The 17,597-nt window shown below is 46.8% G+C and overlaps 1 protein-coding gene across 1 annotated transcript; it reads left to right on the top strand.

Moving 5' to 3' along the window:
* Positions 1-81: 81 nt before the first annotated feature.
* On the top strand, positions 82-16,705 carry HPS4 (HPS4 biogenesis of lysosomal organelles complex 3 subunit 2). Its single transcript, XM_064521861.1, has 13 exons — positions 82-356; positions 1,424-1,514; positions 2,068-2,211; positions 3,232-3,339; positions 3,794-3,910; positions 4,032-4,126; positions 6,210-6,282; positions 6,997-7,030; positions 7,663-7,759; positions 8,221-9,148; positions 12,620-12,752; positions 13,694-13,802; positions 15,391-16,705. The coding sequence occupies exons 1-13, from the start codon at positions 304-306 to the stop codon at positions 15,560-15,562; spliced, it is 2,154 nt and encodes a 717-aa protein (XP_064377931.1). The 5' UTR covers positions 82-303; the 3' UTR covers positions 15,563-16,705.
* The last annotated feature ends 892 nt before the right edge of the window (positions 16,706-17,597 follow it).

Below are 17,597 nucleotides of genomic sequence, written 5' to 3' on the forward strand. Positions count from 1 at the left end.
GCGCCTCTACGGCTGCGTCTCCCCGCGCGTAGTGACAGCTCGGTCACGTGCCTCCGAGTTGAGCCCGCCGCTGCCTGTCCCTGCCCGGCCGCCGTAGAGCGAGGGTGGTCACGTGCTGCTGCGGCGGGCCCGCAGCCCGGAAGCGGCTGTCGGGCGGGCCGGGCCGGGGGCGGCGGGGCCGCTCCGCCCCCCCCCCGTGCCGCCGGGCGTCCCGCGGGAGGCGCAGCCGGGAGCCGCCGGCGTTGCCGAGCTGAGCCGAGCGCAGCGCGCTGGCGGGTACCGCGCCCAGCCCCGAGTCCGTCGATGAGCAGCCCCGCCGCCCCCGCCCCCGGGCCCGCCCCCGGGCCCGCGCCGTGGTGAGCACCAGGGGGGGGCCCGCCGCCCCCGGCGCTGCTTAGCGCGGCCCGGGGGCGCACTGCGCGGTGCCGCCCGCGCTGGGGCTGGGGCGGCTGCCGGCGCCGGGCCCCTGGCTCCGCTCGGCTCCCCGCGCTGGGTGTCTGCGGGCGTCTGCAGCGCCTGGCTCTGTGGTGCCGTTGCAGTAATGTGTTATTGTCCCATAAACACTTATCCATGTCTGGCAGAGCAGTATTTATTTTCCCCACTTACAGATGGAGAATTGAGGCAGAGAGAGAAATGAGCTGTGTGCTTTCCCTGGAGTCTGGCAAAGCCGGGAACAGAATCCAGACCTCCTGGAAGCTGAAGCAGTATCTTAATAACTTTCTCTCTCTCTCTAATGAATCATTCCAGAAATGAGTAGGCACAGTCTAAGACCAATTTTAGTCTTTTTTCTTGGCTGAGAAATAACTTGTGTTCTTCAGTTTCACCTTTTGAATTGCGGTTTGGTTTTTTTTTTTTTTTTCCAGACTTCATCTATTTTTGCAGGAAGGCTCCTGTATGCAAAGCTTATGAATGTAACTAGCTACTTACTGGTAGGAGTGAAACAGGAGTTATTAAATAAGTACACCCTTGAAGGTATGAGCTGAATAATATTATGAAACAGGCCGCCTTCAGACAGGAGCTCCCATCTTGCACTCTTTATGGCCTATCAGACGTGGTTAACATTTAAATTAAAAGCAGCAGGTTTGGGGAACTGTTTGGACTGCATGTGGTTAACACTTAATGATAATTATTCCATGCTCTCAGGATAGGAGAATATCTTACCAATCCATATCTTCTTCCTCTTTTCTTAGTTGTGGATTTATAGGGTGTATTTTAAACCCACAAAAGTGGCCAAGTTTATTAGCATGGGATCGTTTTAAAGCTGCTTTTGTGTCTAAAATCAGAGGATATGGTTATGTAGGAAAAATGTCTCTTTTGATTTGTATTAATTTTTGTATTGTTCTACCTGAAATAATAGAAAGAAGAGGGAGAAGTGTCATCGTTTTCAAACACGATCATTTCTGCCGTTGTTTTGCTTTTGTAGGTGGAATTATTTTTTCCTTTATGATGGGTCAAAGGTTAAGGAAGAGGGAGATCCTACAAGCGCTGGCATTTGTTATTTTTATCCTTCTCAGGTAATGTCTGCTTTTATTTTAGTACCTGTAAAGCAGTGCCTGTATTGCCTGTATGTATTGATAATTCTGTTTAAGTAATGGTGATTCCAGATTGTGCTTTGGATAAATTTGTATTCAGTATTCACAAAAGTCTTTAAGAAAACTCATGCAACTAGAAGTAGGTGGAATGATGCTCCACCACACAGGGTGCACAAGTCTTCCATTTTCTGGCGTTGGACGTGGTTGTCTTGCACTTTCTCTTGTTTGTTAACACTCTGCTCCCTCAGCTGTGAATTCCTGTCCGTGAAATCATCTAGCAGTGTCCAGTGCTGTTTCGTGTTGTGAACAAATATACTCTAGGGATGACAGAGCGCTCCTAGATGAGCTCTAAGCCCTTGTGCTGCCTGAAAAAAGCAGTCCAGTTATTTTTTTTCACACAAATTTTCCTGTACTGCTGCATTTGATTTATAGTTGAAATGAATTTATAGTCCATTTTTAACTGAATGCAGCAGTGATTTTTTTTTCAAGTCCTTTTAAAAGAAAATAAGTAGTTCTCCCCTGCCTTCTTCGACAGACTCTCTCTGACCAGCAGGAACTGCTGTGCGGACAGATTGCAGGAGTGGTACATTGTATGACTGAGATTTCTGGAGTTCCTCCCAGTCTAATTCGGCTGAGAAAGCTCAAGTTTGCAGTTATAGTGGATGGAGACTATCTGTGGGTGAGTTCAAGAGATCCAGAGGTGGTCGAAGAGCTAAAACAGTGAGAAAGTCTCAACTATTTTATCAAACTAAGAGGGCTTTTTTTTTCAGGGTATGGGCCTGCACACAAATAGACCTGGGGAGAGCTAGGGTGTGAACTTGCAATGCACAACTTTTCATTGCAAGGTAACTTAAATTTTGTTTACCACAGCGTACAAGCATGTGTAGTGGCAATTACTTCAGCTGTTCTGTAAAAAGAAGCTTGGTATACCTCATTTATGTGTCCGTACCAAACATGTTTTCTTAAGATAGGCCTGGCAATGGCTATAAAAAGTTGAGATCTACATAACTGTATGTCTCTGTGGGCTATTGGCAATACTGGAAACAGAAGTCTGTGTACCAAAGTTTGAAATAAGGACTCAGACTCCAGTTTGGTAGCCTGACTGCTCTTCCCCGTTAACCCTCAATATTCCCTGCTGCAGACCTTTGTCAGTGTTAATAGACACTTAGTATATAAAGACCAGTGTGCAGCACAGTCTTGACAAAAATACCCCAAACCATCCCCTGGAAACTAGACTAAGAACAGTCAGACCTATTTCATTGGCAGTGCTGTTTGGACTCACTTAGCTCTCAGAAGCAGAAGGCTCTTGCACTTCTGTTTCTTCCTTGGCAACTTGAAAGCTAAATGAAGCATCTTGATCTCTGTAAATAACAGATGAATTTGAATACTTACTTTCAGGAAAATGTTCTTAACTACTAGAGCACTAACCCAGGTCTCTAACATCTGTGATGGGAAGGGAGTGTATCTAAAACTCTGGATTTCCAATATCATTTATTTCTCCTATTTGTGCCAAAGCTCTTCTGTGGGTATTTTTGAACTTTTTTTTTTGTCAGACTTGTGAATGTGGGGGACGTTTACCTGCCATAGAACTGTTTGTATGTCTTTAATACTCAATTTGAAAGCAGTAAGAGTTGTTCTCACCTGCTGTCCCTGGGATGTGTCAGTAAATGTTCTTCATTCATGGCTTTCTGTATTAAAGGTTCTGGGCTGTGCTGTTGAACTTCCTGATGTCAGCTGTAGACGGTTTCTGGAGCAGCTGATCAGCCTTTTCAGGTTTTACAATGGACCTGTGCACCATGCTTACACGGTAATTAAAGATCAACAGCTGTGATGTTTCTAGATAGGAAGAGATCTTGGACACCACCCATATTGACCAAGCTCTGTCCAGGCACACACACGCTGGCTTGTTCCCTTGCACTGTCTTCCTACCTGCAAGGGTCAGAGCGAGCTCACTTGTCAAAGAAGTGGGACCAGGCCCATCCTCCTGTCGCACTGAGGCAGTGTGGTCGTTTGCTGTCTCCCTTCTATGCTGCTGTTTTCAGTCCTGAGTGATGAAGTTCCCCTGGTCTATCCTTCAGCTGGCATGTCCCATAACAGAATTTTTCTAGATGTTCAATCTGAAGTTCTTCTGTGTCTTTGTTCTCCTTATCCTCATAAGAGTTGCCACTTTTAATTACTGTCTCAGACTGACTGCATCTAATCATCCTTGAATGCGTTAGGGACTGTGGAGTGACAGCCATATGGACTTTTCTTGTCCCCAGGCATTTTCTCAGGAGGAACTGAGCAAGCAGTGGGACAAGTATATTGAACATATCCAAAAAAACACGAGTGACCTCCACAAGATTTTCAATTCTCTTTGGAATCTGGACAAAAGCAAGGTAAGTCTGTCCTCTGTTGCATCTAGCTCTAGGCCTGCCTTGGTGCTAGTGTTTTTGTTTTTATTTGCTGCTTGAAGCATTTCCCAGGATTCTCTGGCTTCTTCTGTTTCTCCCTATCCAGGTGGATCCCTTGCTCTTACTGAAAGCAGCTCTCATCTTACAAACTTGCCAGCGGTCTCCCCATGTCTTGGCAGGCTGCATTCTCTACAAAGGCTTGTGAGTTACCAGGCACTACCCCAAGGGTTAACCTGCATGTCTTAGGGCTGTGATCCCCGAGTGCACCCAGGGATCAGAGCAAGGGCACTTACTGTACAGGCAGGGCTGCTGTTTGGTACTGGCGGGAACATTAATGCTTCAGACAGTGTAAACCCTGTCTGCTGGTGTATTTCAAAGAGGGTAAATTGTTATCTCTGTTTATCAGCGGGAGGAACCGAAGCATGAAGAAATTTAAGGTTTAGGTTTTAGTAGGTATTCTGCTGTCTCTGGTATTCAATGGGACATAAAGACCTAACTTTTTAGGCCTTTTAGGTGGAAGTCATGAAGAAAAGTAAGTTTAATGTCCACGTGAGCACATTATTCAGGCACAAATTTTACTTTTCTTGAAAGGTTGAAAGGTACTTAGCAGAAAGGTTGGCTCCTGAACTTTCAATGTACCAGCGTTGAAGTCAGTAGTAACATAGCTGAGAAAAGAATCCACTGACCTGGTTCTGGCATGTTTTAGTATTTTAGACACCTTTCACATTTTACTTGAGGTTCCCCAGAGCTGGGATCATCCCTGGATTGTGACATGAAAACCATAAGCATTTTGGTGTTGACAAGTGCTTTTGCACTTTTTAGGGGATGGCATGTATCTAAGTTGCAGAGCTTTCCAAATGCTGGGATCTACAAAATGCTACTGTGAAAGCCTTGAACAAATCAGGATAAGATGTGTGAACATTATTCTTTTCTCTTTTTTAGTGTTTTCTTTGCTGTCTTGCAAATTCAGTGCTTGTGGGTATGTGTATGTGTATGTGTATATTTTTGACTGACTTGTTGGCCAGGACAACTATCTATGCTGGCAGAACTGATGTAGAAGAATGAACCAGAATTTCCCACAAGAAATGTTGACTTTATTCAACACAAAGACAGATCATAGACAGCTGAAGATGCTGCAGATGTGGCACTGAACCACAGCAAGGAGAGCCTCAAAGGTGTCTTTCAAAGGCAAGAGATGGGAGATTTTGAGAATTTCTTGGCAATAGCATTCAAGCACTTTTTTCCAAGCACTTTGGGTGCTGTTAAAAGGTTACATAGACTGTGCCTGTAACACCCTTTGTGAGCACTGGAGAGATGCCATGATGTGTGCGTATTTCTAGATCTGACAGAAGTAGGCCAGGCATTTTTGAGGGAATGATCTCATACTTGCAAGCAGGACACTAAGCACAAGTCACTGCAGCATCCTTAATGCTGGCTGCTTGTCGTGATGGAAATGGAGGTCTGGCTGGAGAATTGAGTCTTGTCATGTGCTGGTGCTCATCGCCAGTGTGTGTCTTGTTGTGTTGCTCTTCTGCCTGGTAGAGGTTTTTTCATGAAACATGACCAGACTTCGCTGAGCTCTGAACTTTACTAAAACACTGCAAAGAGCTTTGTACTTGAGTTGAACTTTCCCTTCTTTACAGTCTTTCAGAGAATCTATAGAATGTGGATCTCAACAGGATGTAAACGGAAAGACCAAGAACTCCTTTGCAAGTAGCGTACAGGGGCTTATGTTGTAGTATGAGTGTTGGTCTTCCTAAATCTTCTCCACTGCTCATAGCTCTGCAGGGAGTGGCAGAAAGCCTCTTGCTTATATGGATTGATGTCTTAGGTCATGGTTTCTTGACTCAGCAAAACCAGATTTGTTGGCCAAAATTAGATACCAAGAGGCAGTTCTGCCTTTCCTGAGTTTGGATTGGAACTGACTTAAAGGAAAAAAAAAAAAAAAAAAAGCCAGAAGTCTTGAAGGTCATCCAGCACATGTTCTTGTGTGGGGATGTGTTAGTTACACCCCACATGTGAGCTTGGCGCTTCAACCCTTGGAGAGTGTTGAGCCCACTGCAGAGAGATGGGTTTGATAGACCCTCAGGGGCTTCCCCAGAGATCACCTAGCTATGAAATGGGTCCCATCAACACAATCGGTTTTGCTCAGAGTGCTTGTAGCTGTCTAGTTTGAGCACTACTGTTGCTTATGCCTGTCCTGATGCACTGAGTGATGACAGTCTACAGCTGAGCTTGAGAAAATGATACTCTGCTCGTGAATGACTTTATTTTATTCTTCTAGGATTGTGAGCACCCAGCTGCCACCTCCTCTTACTGCCAAAGTTCTCCTCCAGGGTGATGAATCTTCAGGCCAGGTATGCTGCTAAACAAATTCACTGCATGCAGATACACACTGTGAGGGCACAGTCTGGCAGCTCTTCGCGCACACATCTTACATGTGCAGTTACAAAGGAGAACAAATATTGATGCTGATACTAAAAGTTTTTATGAGCTGAGATGGAGTAAGATTTCAGGGCTTCTACACTAGGAATTTTCTTTTTCCAGTACTTCAGCTACTGAATTCAGGAATTCTTCTCTATGTGATGTTTGATTAGCCTTTTACCCACATTTGGATATTTAGTACTCAATGTTCATAACGAATATCTAAAAGTGGCAAATGGATCACTTTTCATTTCTATTAAAAATTATTAAAAATTAAGTATTTACATGATTTGAGATCTTTTACAAAAAAACTATCAAGATCTAGACATGAGTAAGGCCTCTGCTGGTTGAGAGAACGGACTAAGCTTTTGTGCCCTGAGTAGGCAGTAATGGCATATTGTGATATTTTTCCTTGATTTGAGCTGTACTGGTTCTTGGGAAGTCCCCTAGAATCTGAGCCCTACATAAGGAACAAATCATTACACAACATGATAAACTGATGACAGCATTTGCTGTTTGGTTTGGTGTCTTCTGTAGTCACGGGGAGAACTGCTGTTGTCTCTGTGTAGGTTGGAGGAGATGTCGCGATAGCACTGATGGCAAGTGTTGAGTCATGCTGCAAAGCTGATTCTTGGCTTTTCTTTCAGAGTGAGCCTGGAGGTGAGGAGCAGCGGGAGCCTGGTGAGCATCCGGCTGCAGAGTGCTGATTGCCAAGTGCACAGCAGCAGTGTATGGGCAACCCTCTGGGGCTGAATTCTCTCTGCAGTGAGAGCATGAGTTGGTTTTCTGGGATTCATGTAGAAGCTCTTGCTGAATGCGAAAATATATTGCTGAGGGTATTGCTGCTTCTGGCCAGTGAGTGCCAGGAGGTGTTGTGTAGCCAGATCTAGTTCCTTCAGCTAAGCAAAGGAGTTTGCTCTTTTGGGTTTAATCATGAGTTCTGCAGATTGCCAGCACACCTATTTTTACTCCAGTTCCCCATGTGTCTCCTTGGCCGCTGATGGCACCATGAGGGTAGATGACTGGTGCTTTCAGTCCAAATCTTCACTTACCATTTTTTAGCATGAATTTATAGATATGCTGCCAGGACAGTCAGGAAAAAAAAAAAAAGGAGAAGTTTAACTATGTCAGGTGTTAAAGGGATGGGAAAATGTGGCCTAGTCAGATTTTGCCAGTTCCCAGGATGCCCCAGGATACAGGACGAGAGCATGCCTTGCCTTCCCAGAGAAGCCTTTGCACTGATGGAGTTTGGCTTCTGTTCATTGTGCTGGGGCATGTTAATTGAATTCCTCCAACCTCCATTGCTCTTGCAGATTCTCCCCTGCCACCGGGAGTTCGTATCATTCCAGTTTTCCTAACAGAAGATGAAGTCTCAGTGCTCCGAGACTTTCCAGTGGAGTGGATGACTAGGTAGGGAATGAGTTTGAGTCATGAAGAGGTTTTTGCAGCAAGTGACCTAACATGTGGCAGTGTGTCCTCACTAGCCATTGCTAATTGTTTGCTCTGACACTAATTCAAACTCTATCACCTGGCTGTTAAGGCTGCCCAGGGCCTTTTAGGCTGGACAAAACTTGTGGTATCTACTGTTGTGAAGCAGCCTAAAGCAAAATTGTTTCTCAAGACCGACTGTGATGGTCTGTTGTTTCTCTGTTCATCATGCTCTGTTTAAAACCCTTGTGCTTTGTGAATAAGGGAGCAATATTCCCAGGGGCCTGCAATGTGTGAGGCCCATGCTTCTCACCTGTGTCAGAGCTTAGCCCATTCTTTTTTGAGGTAGATGTGCTTTATAGTAGTGAATAGGTCCGTAGTGTTATTAGTAACCCCAAACAGGTGCTAATCAGTAGTTTAATCAATTTTTCATCTCCTGGTAGGTCATCCATGTCCCCAGCACATCCTAGAGGCGAAAAGGACACTCTCTGCTCCCAGGTGACTTCAGAATCAACACGGGTTCCTGAAAACCAAGACCTGCATAGTATCTCTGTGCAGGAGTCCCTTGAGCAGGCTTCGAGCACAGCTGCACCAGAAGATGCTATAGAGACAGGCAGCCTTGCAAGCACAGGTCCTTTGAAGGGCTTCCCTGAACTGGAAGACAGTACAAAGAATTCTCCAGCTGCAGAACTGAACAGCCCAGGCAGCAAAAGCCCAGAGCTGAGTAGAAGAGCATCCTTCTCAACAGAGACACACCTGGAAGAGCTGCCAAGCAATTCCAAACTCCATACTGCTGAATATGCTCAGAGTACAGGTCCATCTCCGGAAGGCTTTTTTTTTCCAAATCCTTATGTCCAGGAGCAGGAGAGTCAGAGCATGGGGGAATCTGTTGTGGACTTTGCTATTAAACAGCACAGTTTCCAAAGGTGTCCTGCAGCCAGTGGCAGTCCATCTGTTTGCTCTCCTGTTCAAGAACTAAGCAGAAGGAAGTCAAGTGAACAAGACAAGCAAGGAACTGTCAGCCAAAGTAGTATCCCTGGAAAAAGCAGTAGTGCAACTGGTGGTAATGTCTGGGGTTTGGATCGTCCGACCACTGTTGTACAGCCAGAGCACAAAAGCAGGAGTTGGCCGCCTGCTGCAGACGTTCAGGAGTGGCCCAGTGACCCGGTAGAGAACGCAGGCTGTCCCAGCAGTGGAGAGAGAGGCTCGCCTTTTCGGGTGGACAGCCTGGGAGCTCAGGGTGGTGTCGATTCAGGCAAACAGTTCAAACCAGTTAGGATGAGCTTGTATGTTCACTGCATTAAGGGGCTCGTGCTCTCCCTGCTGACCGAGAATCGCCTCGAAGATGACCAGAGCTCCATTGAAGATGTGGTAAGCAGGAAGACCTTCCAAATCTGCAGATATTTTCTCTGCTGCTTCTCTTGTGGTGGTGATATGGAACAGGGGTTAGAACCAAAAAGTGAGCATTGAATCTCCGTTCCCATCTCTTTCCTTGCCTGCTTTGTGGTGTGAGAGTCAAGGCCATTTGGCTTAGGGGTAGCCACTGCAACCAAAGATGTCCTGGAGGTTGTTAGCAAACGTAAGGCAGCAAGCCTGAGAGGTGAGAGCATTATTACAGATAACTCCCACAGCCTTTTATTGTCTGTTAGTGCCAATACAGCACTCGAGCAGAATGTGTCGATGTGACCCCGAGACAGCCCCACAGGCTGCCAAAGCCCTGTGTTGTACTGGGGATTTGTAGGGAAACCCTGTCAGTTTTATAGTGGCATTCAGAAAACAAGGTTCGTTCTGTGTTGTTTAACCTCCACTTTGCATGTCACAGCTTCTCACTCTGGAAGCATCAGAGAGACGTGTGTCTGGCAGCCAGTCGCAGAAGTGTTTCCTTTCTAAATGAACGTCTGGCTGTCTGAATCCTTAGCCTGCTGCTCCTTGGTGGTGTTCTCTCCAGGGAAACCCGTGTTAGGAACAAAGGGTGCCATTTGGGTACTTCATCCAGGTGATGTACCAGGACTACCCAAAATGACTCCTGCTGCCGGTGTTGTTTCTGTAAGGAGGCTTCCCTGCCAAACAGCGAGATGTGGTTAATGAACCGTTCACAAGTGTGGGGGAAGGACACGCCAGCTCCCGGCATTTCCCTGTGAAGTATTAGTCTGCAGAGCTGACGCCTGGCCTCTGCCTCTCCCTCAACCAGGGAGCTGAGTCAAAGCTGCAGAGGCCTGTTTGATATGCCAGTTGCCATAGGAACAACCTCATTTCTTTAACTGTCGGGCTGGAAGGTGGAGGAAAGCTCAGACTAATGCCGCCTCCCAGCATTAGGAAAGCCTCAAGGTTACTCTTTTTTCTTCTGAGCTGCACAGGACTCGGAGGTTGTGCCGGTGACCCCCTGTAAACAGGGGGATGCCACCTCAGTGCAGCACGTGAGGACTGCTGCAAAAGCAGCAGAGGACAGAAAGTGCAGCTCTAGCCTTTTGTGCCAGAGATTGCTCTGTCTCCTTTTCTGCCCATTTTAAATAGGCTGGCACACGCTGGCTCCCAGTCTTGAACATCTCTGGTGGGGGGAGGAAAAGGGGGGATGCATGCATGTGGGGATTGGCATCCTTGAGAACTAAAGGTCATTTTTATTTTACCTATATCCTCAACTTCTCTGGGTTTTTTTGGTTGTGCCCCCAGTCTGGTAGGCTGGTACCGCAGCTCTACTGTGCTCTGAGGCAGGGCATGCTTCCCAGCAACCTGCACGGGTGCAAAGCCTGCTGGAGATGCCAGGCCTTCCCTCGCCTGTCAGTAATCTTGTGTCTGCAAACCAGCGTATGCTTTGCCTTATGTGTTATATCTGATTTGCCATTGAGAAGGAACGTCTGAAGGATATAGCTAGTGTGTGGAATGCCCCTTTGTATTTCAGGTTAGCTCTTTGCTAGTTACGGGCAGATTGCACATCCTCCTCCCATCAAAAACCTAGGCAAAACCACCTCTAGGCAAGGTGGGCCCATCCTGGCTCAGTTTGTCATTCAGATCATTAAGCCTTGAGATCCACTACATAGCATTGGTACACTGTACTTCTTTTGGCAGAGCAAAAATACAATCAATTTTCCTATATATATTGCCCCAGTTTTCACAAAACTGTTCCTGTTCCTTTCAGGCTTAAGTTTTTCCAAATGTGCTGTCTTCCATCACACACAATTTTGCTTTTGATCTCATTTTAGCAAAACCTTACTTTTACAGAGCTTTAATTTTGACCATGACTGCGTTCCTTCGATCCTGGTCTTCCCCTAGGTACAGGTATTTGTCCTTTCCTAGCAGAAATGTGCTGTATATTCTGCCATTCTGGGAGGAGAAGGGTTTCATTGTAGGAGGCAGAGCTGGTGACTCCCAGGTACTGCTGCTAGTGTCACAGTGGATTTGAGGCGTAACCTCAACTCGTCTGTTCTTTTGTTTATCTGTAGATTAAAAATGACCCTCAGCTCTCAGGGATGTCAAAGCTCGGTTATAATTAATGTTTGTTGAATGCTTTGAGGCCCCTGAATGACACCAAAGAAGGGTAAAATATGCTACTTGTGCAGCTAAGAAAAGCAGGAAGTACAGATCGTCCCACTGGGAAAGCAGTTTCTTATACGGACTTTCACTACGGAGCAGAAATGCTTTCAGACTCAGTTTGTGCATGTCTTCAGGTCTTATCCCTTCATTACATTGCACAGAAAAGAAAATCTTCTGTGACCAGCAAGGTCAAGGGTAGGGTAAGCATTGCCAGTGTGTTGAATGGAGGCTTGATCCTCTCTGTGGCTGAGGAAAGAACATGGACAGGCTTGGGGATTATGGAATTAATCTTCCTAGCACTTGACAGGAGGCGGGTTGCAGCTTGCAAGCTGGAGTTCTCATCCCTGCTCTGGCCAGGCAGTCCATCCCCTCTGCACATTCCTTTTTAGCAACAAAGGGATCTGTTTTCCTATTCTGGCTCAGGGCAGCAATCCTACCTGCTGAAAGCTGTGTGAAGCAGTATGTTCTTTAGTATCAGCAGAATAGTCTGTGCACAGATTTAGAGACTCCTTCAGAGATGCAGTAGGCCTTAACAAGGCCAGGATGGCTGTATTGCTAAACTTCTAGTCAATAAGGTAGTTCGGCTTTTACGTTATTGCATTGTTTAGGGAATATGTTGTTCAAGCCTCCATCTGGTCCCTGCTGGGCCTGTCATTAGTGCACAGGTGAGGCTCTTCCACTTGTAGTTTTCTTCTGATGATGGCCCAGCGCTTGGGCTGCAGACTGGAGCTAGCCAAAAATTCGGAGAGGAGGCTGAAAGCCCATTCCTCTTACTTAGGCACTGGAAGCTAAAAGGAGATCTACTCTTGTATTGAGAGGGTGCTGCATGAAACACTGCAGGCAATTAAATCCAGCCCAAGTCTATAAAACTTCACTCTATGTTATACTGTCTTTCTGGTATAATAGCAACTGGTTTCCACTAAATCAAAAAACAAAGGAATATTCCATGCTGCCACTAAAAGTCATGGACAGCAGGCTGTGAAAATGGGCTTTAAAGAGTAATATTTGATAGTGAATTAATGGAGTCTTACATTCTCCTGTAATTAATGGCATCAGATGGTTTAATAGCTTATTTTAAGGCTATATCGCCCTTTTCTGAATCCTCGTCATACTGACTGTGTGCCTTCCTCTTTGCCCAAGTTACCCAGCAGTTCCGCAGGGGGAACCTGGGCAGCAGCAGCAGCAGAGTGTGAAAAGGTCTAGCCCTGCTGTCAGTCACGAGAGCTCTCTCCAATACCGCCTTGGAAGTGTCTGCTAAACAGGGCACGGGTATCTGCTCTAACATTTGCCTTTCTTTTGCCCCATCTGCAGTACCATAGCAGTCTGGCTTCTCTAAATGGCCTTGAGGTTCATCTCAGGGAGACTTTGCCCAAAGACTCCTCCTCTTCCACCAAGACAACCTACAGCTTCACTCACTATGACTGCATTCAGAATGTACTCTCAGGTAAGTCTTCGTCTTCCAGAAGAGCAGTCTTTTCAAAAGAGGAATTCCATATGAGAGCAGGGTTTATTGTAACCTTTTCTCGTGCTTCACACAATTCCTCTGAAACATTGCTTGCTAAGTTAGTATAACTTATCCTTATGAAGTGGCCTGGATATAAGGCCCGATTGAGAAAGATTTGTCCTGTGCGAGTTTGTAATCCGCTCAAGGCTGGTTGATCCCAGTTGTGGTTTGGATCAGAGCCAGAGGCTGTTGGGAGGTGGAGGCTGGGCAGCTGCCACTGGCGCTTCATTGGGAAACATGTTGCTTGGGGTTCTGCTGACTGCTGCGTCCAAGGACAGGACGACCGGACTTGCAATTCACTTCGCCCCCAGCCTCCCTTCTCCCCCGACTTCATTCATCCCTGGTGGTAATGCGTTTTGTCCCTCAGTGCAACAGAGTGTTTGTTAGTCATTTCTGGCTACAGGAAGCAGGAACTGGGAGCAGATGGTAGCCAGCAATTTGGAGAATGCTATCTTAGATCGATGGGTAGACCATAAACATGCAGAAAGCCCCATGCACATGTTGCTCCAGTTCATTCTAATGCTCCCCTTTTTCTGGCAGCCTCCCAGGCAGTATCCTGGCACTCTCCAGCTTAGAAGAATCACTTTAGGGAAAGAGAGGGAAATCCCAATGATTCTAGGGAACCCCTGTCTAAGGCCTTCTTTGTCAGCCCTCTGATCTATGTACACATGGGGAAAAGTACACCCGGCTTTTTGTTTGTGCATGACTGAGCAAAATCCGAGCCACTGACAAATTTCATAGACATCACACTGGGACTTAGGGTGTCGCCTGGTCTGTGTTTCCGCACAGTTCCTGAATGTCTGCAGTCCAGAACCCTTTCCTCGTCAGTAAAATGGGGACAGACTGGCTTCTAACACATCCCCTTTATTCCCGTTCTGCAGCCAACCTGCCTCATACACCTGGCCCTATGGATCGGCACTTCCTGAGAGCTGCGACGCTGATCCACTCTGACTTCAGTCACTTTCCAGATGTTTCAGAAATGATAATTAGGTAAGATGTGTTTATAACTTCTCCCCTCTTCCAGGCACAAGAATGTTGTATAGCACACAGAATAGGCAGGATGGGGGAACCCCTTTTCTAAGTCTTGGTGAGGTTTGGCATGTGCTATAATCACATCACTATCTCTTGCCAAAGGCCAGTCATGTCACCTTTTTCCCTGAAGTTTGCTCTTTAGATGTAGGCTGCTTGATATTCTGCCTGTAGGTTGATATGGGTGTTGCAAAGCTAGAATGGCACCCACACAAGTGAATTGAAGGCACAGCTGAGTTGTGCCAAGGGTTTGGATTAAGATATAATGTTAGAATGTTGCCAGTTCTTGGCACCATAAGGTTCTAAGATGCAGTTTTAAATATAGCTGTTCCTAATAAATTTGTGTCTCGGCTGGGAGCCAAAGGCGCCCAGAATTGGCAACCTAGATCTTGTTTTCTTGCACGGCTTGTTGGGTTGGAAACACACTGTAATGTGCGTGGCAAACTCAATTGTAATGCGCCAAGCAAGATGGTCTTATCACAGTCAGAGCCTTTCTGCACGGCAGCAGCTAAAGTTGATCTTGTGCTACAGCACCCACCCTGTTTCTGTAGCTGATCTCCCGCAGGATGGTTCTGTTGTGTGCGCTCAGAGATTCTGCTTGCCTGGCCGTGCTTGTTTGCCCACTGTGTGGTGAGATAAAGGTGATTCTGGGAATTAATCTGTTTCACTTCTCTGACACTGCTTGCCAAGGGAATGTGAATCATACACTTCAATGCTGGAGGACTCCTTGTTTAGCACTAGATTGACTGGCTCTTTAAATTCAGTACTGGGTAAGCTGGCATATTCTGTGTTGCCCCCAAAAAAGCAGTTCCATGTGGGAATCGGACTGAGTAACAAGATGACTAAAACTGCTTTATTTTATGAAGAGTTGTCACAGAGGGTTGTCAGCAAACATATCAGTTGCTGCTTTCCTCTGTCAAGGAGAAATGCAGGGTCCTTTGCTTTGTTCCCTGCCACTCCTCTCACAGGTAAATACTGAGTGGTGGTATTTCATCAGAGACTTCACGCATCTTGGTTACAATATCTCACTAGTGTCTTTACACATGAGACTAAATAACGTCATATGGTTCCTGCTGCAAGGGTGCTGTGCTGGGACTTGCTTATGGACAGCAGTAGTGAGTGTGCTTCCTCCAGGAAAGGAGGGATGTTATGTGTGAGGAATATTTAGCTCTTGGGATACTAGACTGCTCTGCCAGCAATGGAAATACTAAGAGGATGGCCATACACATAGGTATTAATGCTGGGTGAGGTGGTCAGTAGTTTCCCTGTTAGGATGCCAGGACTCCTGAGAAAAAGAGTGTTTCCCTTCTGGGGTTCCTTTCTGCCAGGCCTTCTGGCAATCACAGCTTTGTTGCCCATTTTAACTCTGCATATCTTTGCTCTACTGAGATAGTCCTCAAAGTCTCTCTAGCTAGCTGGGATACTAGTGCCACAAAGATCCCGATGCCCAGCCCCTGGGCTGGTGGTCAGTATGGCCTGTGGGTAGAAGGGGATCTTGCACAAAGGAAGTTCTTGCTCCTGACTGTTGCTTTCTTTCCTGCCCTGCTAGGAATGCCTCCACTGCCGTATACGCCTGCCGGAATCCTGTCCAGGAGACCTACTTCCAGCAGCTGGGCACTCCGCTCCGCAACTCGGGTGTTCCCAACCCTCACGACAGTGCATTCAGCTTACCAAGCAAGGCCAAGCAAAAGCTGCTGAAGCATGGAGTGAACCTGCTTTGAACTGATGCACTGAGGCAACCTGACTCAGCCTGTGCTAAAAGTTAGTTCATCTCCAGTAAGCAAAATCTCAAAGATATTTATTCTGTTGGAGGCTTTAGGCTCTGTGCTAAGTCTGTGGGGTCTCCATTCTGCCTTGCCTTGGTGGAGGGCCTCTTACTGCCCTGCGCCTGCAGCACATTTTGTGCTAGTGCAGTGTGTTGTGGATGTTAACACTTACCAAAGACTGAGGATAGAAAATAGCTGTTAGGATGCTTGGTTTACATTCACTATAGGACTGTTCATACTACTCTGCCCTCATAGGCAGAGCCTCCTGCCTTGATCTAAAGTAAAACCATTTTCTTGCTCTAAGCTACACAGGATGCCAGGTCACTGTGCAGTACTTGCTTTCAGAGATGTCAATCAGACATCTGCCTGGAGTTCTGTGCCTACACTTGCCCTGGTCAGACTTGGGCTTTATTTATACCTCTTAATCTACAGAAATGATCCCCTGCCACAATATAATTCCTTACCTTGAATTAACAGAGCCTGCATGTTCTCAGACTAACTGGAATAGAACAAGTGCTGCAGAACTAATAATCCTCCTATAGTAGCTATCAATAGGTTTTTATACTGTGGCTGAATCTGGGAGATCCTTGTCCCTCTGTGCCTGTTCAGAGATTGTGCAGTATGCTGTTGCCTTCCAGACTCCCCACCAAATGCAGAAAGGTGCTGTAACCTGCTGGCCCCCCGCAGGGGCCTTGATGGTGTTGCCTGTGAGACTGAATGCACTACAATCCTGCCTGCTCCTAGGCCTTCTGCTTCCTCCCCTCCCTTCTCTGCCAGTACAGTTGTTGGAGTACCTTGTTTCACCTCCTTGCACTCTTATTGCTTGATTTGTCTACGCTCTGTTGACAAAAAAGGCAACTGGGAGCTCCTTAAGCTAATGGGACAAAAGAGACTGTATAGCTCCTCTGTGGCTGTCGTCTTTCTTTGTAAACAGACAGTACGTGCCCTTTCAGCAGCCTGGGGTGGGGGTTGGCGTTGAGGGCTGCTTAGACCTGAGAGATGGACACTTGCCATCTGACAGTGCTGTATGTTTCAAAGACTGCTGCTGATACCTACACACATCACTGTACCTGAAAATAAAGTAGTCCCCAAGACTCATTTGTCCACGGCCAGAGTCCCACTTACTGCTTGGTCTTGTTTATGATTCCTGTTGCGGGGGTTTGGGGTTGGGCAACCCACCTACTGCTTGTCAGCTCCTCTCTGAGAGTGAGTGCCTGTACTGGTGGGTTTGAACAGGCAGTGGCTGTTGGTTAGACCATGCTGGCAAAGCATCTGTTTGTCAGGATCTCCTGAGAGCACAAAGGGTTGTGTGAAGAAGAGAGCTAAAGGTAGATGTGTTCCTGGCTTTGCTGTGGATTTGTGAGCAGGGCACCCCCAGGAGTTGGACAGGATAGAGTTACCATCCTCACAGCTTCTCATTCCATTCTGGCAGCTGGTGATTCCCTCTGCAGGTCTTAGCCGGGGAATTCAGTGGACTCCAGGGGGAGATTCAGCTGCTTGCTCATGGGGAGGCTGGTTATTGGTTGCATTTTGGCTTCCAGCTCTATCAGCTGAGAAGATGTTTCAGCAGGCAGTGGAGCTGTATGGCTCCAGGTGCTGCTCTGCTCCCTGCTGATGCTGTCCTCGTAATGGGGACACTGGGAGTGGAACTGCTCTGTGGGGAAATGCCATCCGTTGCCTGCTGGCTAACAGCAGCATGGATGTGATAGCTCATTGAAAAGCCTGAGCTACAACCAGCCAGAGACTTCCTGGCTCAGTGGTGACGGATGCGAAAGAGGGCACAGAGTTAAGGCACTGCTTCCTCAAGTCGTGAGCAAACTGCACACTGTTTCAGCTCTGGAGTGCAACGTAGAGAAGCATCATGTAGGTGAGGGAAGGGATGGGAGGAGGCAGGAAAAAAGGTGGTTGCGTGCTCTAGTCCTTTTGCAGTGCTCAGGGCTCCTCTGACATGCTGGGCCAAGAGGCTCCCACCTGTAATCAATTAGGTGCT

Source organism: Dromaius novaehollandiae, chromosome 17, assembly GCF_036370855.1.
Source record: "Dromaius novaehollandiae isolate bDroNov1 chromosome 17, bDroNov1.hap1, whole genome shotgun sequence".
In the NCBI taxonomy this organism is placed as follows: domain Eukaryota; kingdom Metazoa; phylum Chordata; class Aves; order Casuariiformes; family Dromaiidae; genus Dromaius; species Dromaius novaehollandiae.